General features: G+C 44.3%; 1 protein-coding gene across 1 annotated transcript in view; it reads right to left on the reverse strand.

The window, feature by feature from the left end:
* The window catches only part of T265_04158 (hypothetical protein), a gene marked incomplete at both ends in the record, with an annotated part of 5,658 nt that extends 2,822 nt beyond the window's left edge, over positions 1-2,836 (reverse strand). The window contains one exon of the mRNA XM_009168828.1: positions 2,730-2,836. Within this exon, the coding sequence (XP_009167092.1) occupies positions 2,730-2,836 (107 nt within the window). The remainder of the gene's footprint in view (positions 1-2,729) is intronic.
* Positions 2,837-3,107: the final 271 nt, after the last annotated feature.

Genomic DNA, 3,107 nt, shown 5'->3' on the forward strand with positions numbered 1-3,107 from the left:
AAAAGTTGCTAAAAACATTTGGAGATTTCCGTAATATTTTAAACATTTAAACGACTAGTTCGCTAAAACTGAACCCCTCAATATATATATATATATATATATATATATATATATATACTCTCACACATACCTCTCAAATTAAAGATCTGCGCGAAATATTTTGACACGGAAAATGATTTGAGGGATTTTCCCGCAGACGGATAGTCGTCGCGGAGAAGAAAGGAGATCAAGCAGAACGCAGGAGGGAAGGTTTCATATAGGCCAACCCAGGTGATTACGGCAGTAATCAGCTCACTGTTGCATCTTATTGTATGATTCCAACGTCCATTCCAGCTTAAAAAAAAGTCCCTTAGTGTGGCTCCGCAAAGACTTTTGTGCGTGTTTATGTGCCGCACCTAAACATGTGCTAAAACGTTGGCCTGATGTTGATTTCAATGATCACGCTGGATCCCTTTTGATATCAGTTTGCTTTGTTTCGGTAGACTAATTTCATACATTATCCCACTAGAAACCAACGATCAGTCGCATCTTCCGGGCACACAGCTCTCCAGAACACATTTCTTTACCTACTGATTTCCGCCACGCGGCCGGCCCAGCTGTTTTACGAAAAGCTCGGATTACATGACGCTTTTTACAGTTCAGCCTATTCGGGGTTATTCTGAGATTTTTCCTCATTTTACATGGTCCTAAACCTCTTATGACGTTACACTCGGATGGATTGTCTCACTCTATGTGCCCTATGGTTGTATGGCTTCTGGATCTAATAGCCACCTTTAGCCTGGTAGAGGCAGGTGCTTCAATCAGTGTCTTGGGGTAAACGTCACCCACAATTTTGAAGCTGTGCCAGTGAATAATCCACAAGATGCTTCTAAAGCTTGAATTATTGTATGCTTAAGCTTACAGAAACTAAGATCATTCATCAAGTGCGGGACAAAAACCATGGCTTTCCAAAAGCTTAACAACTACCAAACGAAATGTTTGACCCCATGAGCACGCTTCTGGACATTTAAATGCCACAGAAGTTCTACTTGGATGCCTGCAGGAACCCAGTTTATTAATTTTGGCGACAAACAGCCACACCGCTTGAAATAGCATGAAATACGTGCAACAAACTCAGTGGACACCAAAACCCTGCAACAATTCGCCCCGCCATTGCCCCCACCTCTTACATAAAAATTGGAGTCTAAGGTAGTCTGGTGGTGGAAATTGGAGCTCCTTCCATATAAGAAAAACGGTCAAACAGGCAAACAGTTGCAGCTTTTGGAGTAAAGTGCCCCATTTTACCAACTTCCTGATGAACACTAGAATGGAGTTGAGCGCAGTGGTATTGGATCTCGGTTTCTCAGATCGTTCTACTTCTGTCCGATTGGTGACTAAATACTTTTTACTCGACATTGGCTGCAAAAATCATCAATGGCCTTGCGTATGCATAGCCTCTGTACGTCCTCATGCTTGTCGACATTTAGCCGGGTTCATTGACAAACCCCATGCCAAGTAAAGCCACATCCATTTTGGCATCCCTGACACTACACCGCATCCAAATGGGCTGCAACGTGCGTTGACTGCTTTGCTCGTGCTAGTTACCGTCCTTATAACTGAAGTCTCGGCATTCTGATGATACGTTACCTCTAGGAAGTGAACTGTGGCTCCCTTGCTATTACTCAAACTTGACGCGTAGCGGTGTCTTCGTTTCATTGTCCCACATTTCTCCCACCGTTTTAGGTGCCCACAGGAGTCGCAATTTGCTGCTAACGGCCTCAATGTGTACTTTAAGCTCCAGTCTGAAGCTTCATTCTCAACACTGACTTTTCCATTTCTCAAGGCTTTGACTGTCAGAAGACGACACCCAAGACATTTCATGAGAGCTCATATGTATCAACAACCTATGACATTAAGCAGAGTACTTCTTCGGAAGGCTGAAACCGGATGCATGCAGATTATATGTCTCACCACCGATTCGCGTCACATCTGGAAGTTCCTACGCTGTCAGCTACTTGACAGCAAACACGGGAAGCTTGTATTTCATGAGAGTTAGCAACGTGCATTCTTGCATTAATACGACGGAGTTCGTATTCCCACGCAACCTACATCCCAAGCTACAACGCAGTTAATAAAAGCACGTTATTGTGTTAAAAGACGACAATTTTGAGATTGTGACTTTCAGACGAGTCAAACATGCTTTGATTTTGCCCTCCAATTTCTCTTTTTGCTCACCGCGGATAACCTTACCTGACTCGTCATCTTTACCGACTTGTTAATTCTCTTCAGGCGTACATATTCGAGAACCACATTAGCACATTTTCTGCTCACCGCAGTCGGAGCGCCAATATTCCGACTACACTTGTATCAGACCCAGCCCAAGTCGCACACACAGCAGTAAACCGGCTCGTGTACGCCATGGGAAAACATTTACGCTCCTTTCTAAACCGTCAACAACAAACAAACGTGCAGAGTGTCTTACCGTTGGGACGCATTTGCATAACCAGAAAGGTGCAGCGGTGAAATATTTACCCAAATTGCATGATTTTTGATTTCTCGGATTGGCTGCACAGAAAGACGGAGAGAAGTTGCTTGGCGTAACAGCATCAGATGTTGACTTGGACTGTGGAAACCACTGCCAATGCCCGACAAATCCCAGCTAGAAAACCCGTGAAAGCTTTTAATTTAAAAAAGTGGTCAGTCTGTGTGTGGATTCCGTCACAACTAGCAGGTGCCATTCACGGATTCACAGATTCATACACAGGATCGAGGCTTTTGCCCAAGTTTCCAGGTTTTGTTCTTGCCGGTCAGTGGCTGAAAGGCACAAGTGAAAAAAGGGTGTAGCACTGCTCTTCATGTTCTCAGCGCGGGGCAGTATGCTTGCCAGCGCGAGGATTCGCATAAATGTCTAATAGTGCTTTAAATTGGGTTCTAGAAGGAGCGTGTACAACCGTCGGGGAAAGGTCATTCCACGCAGCCACTACCCGAAATGAGGAAAAAGTTTGTCTAATGAATGAGTGTACTCTGAGCTTGAAGATCTTCTTACTATGTCCCCGCCGTGTGTTTGCTGGGTCAACGGTAAAAACCCTGTTTGCCAAGCTTTGTTCAAACAGGGCATAAGTAAGAAT

The sequence above is a fragment of the Opisthorchis viverrini genome (genome assembly GCF_000715545.1).
Source record: "Opisthorchis viverrini unplaced genomic scaffold opera_v5_67, whole genome shotgun sequence".
NCBI lineage: Eukaryota > Metazoa > Platyhelminthes > Trematoda > Opisthorchiida > Opisthorchiidae > Opisthorchis > Opisthorchis viverrini.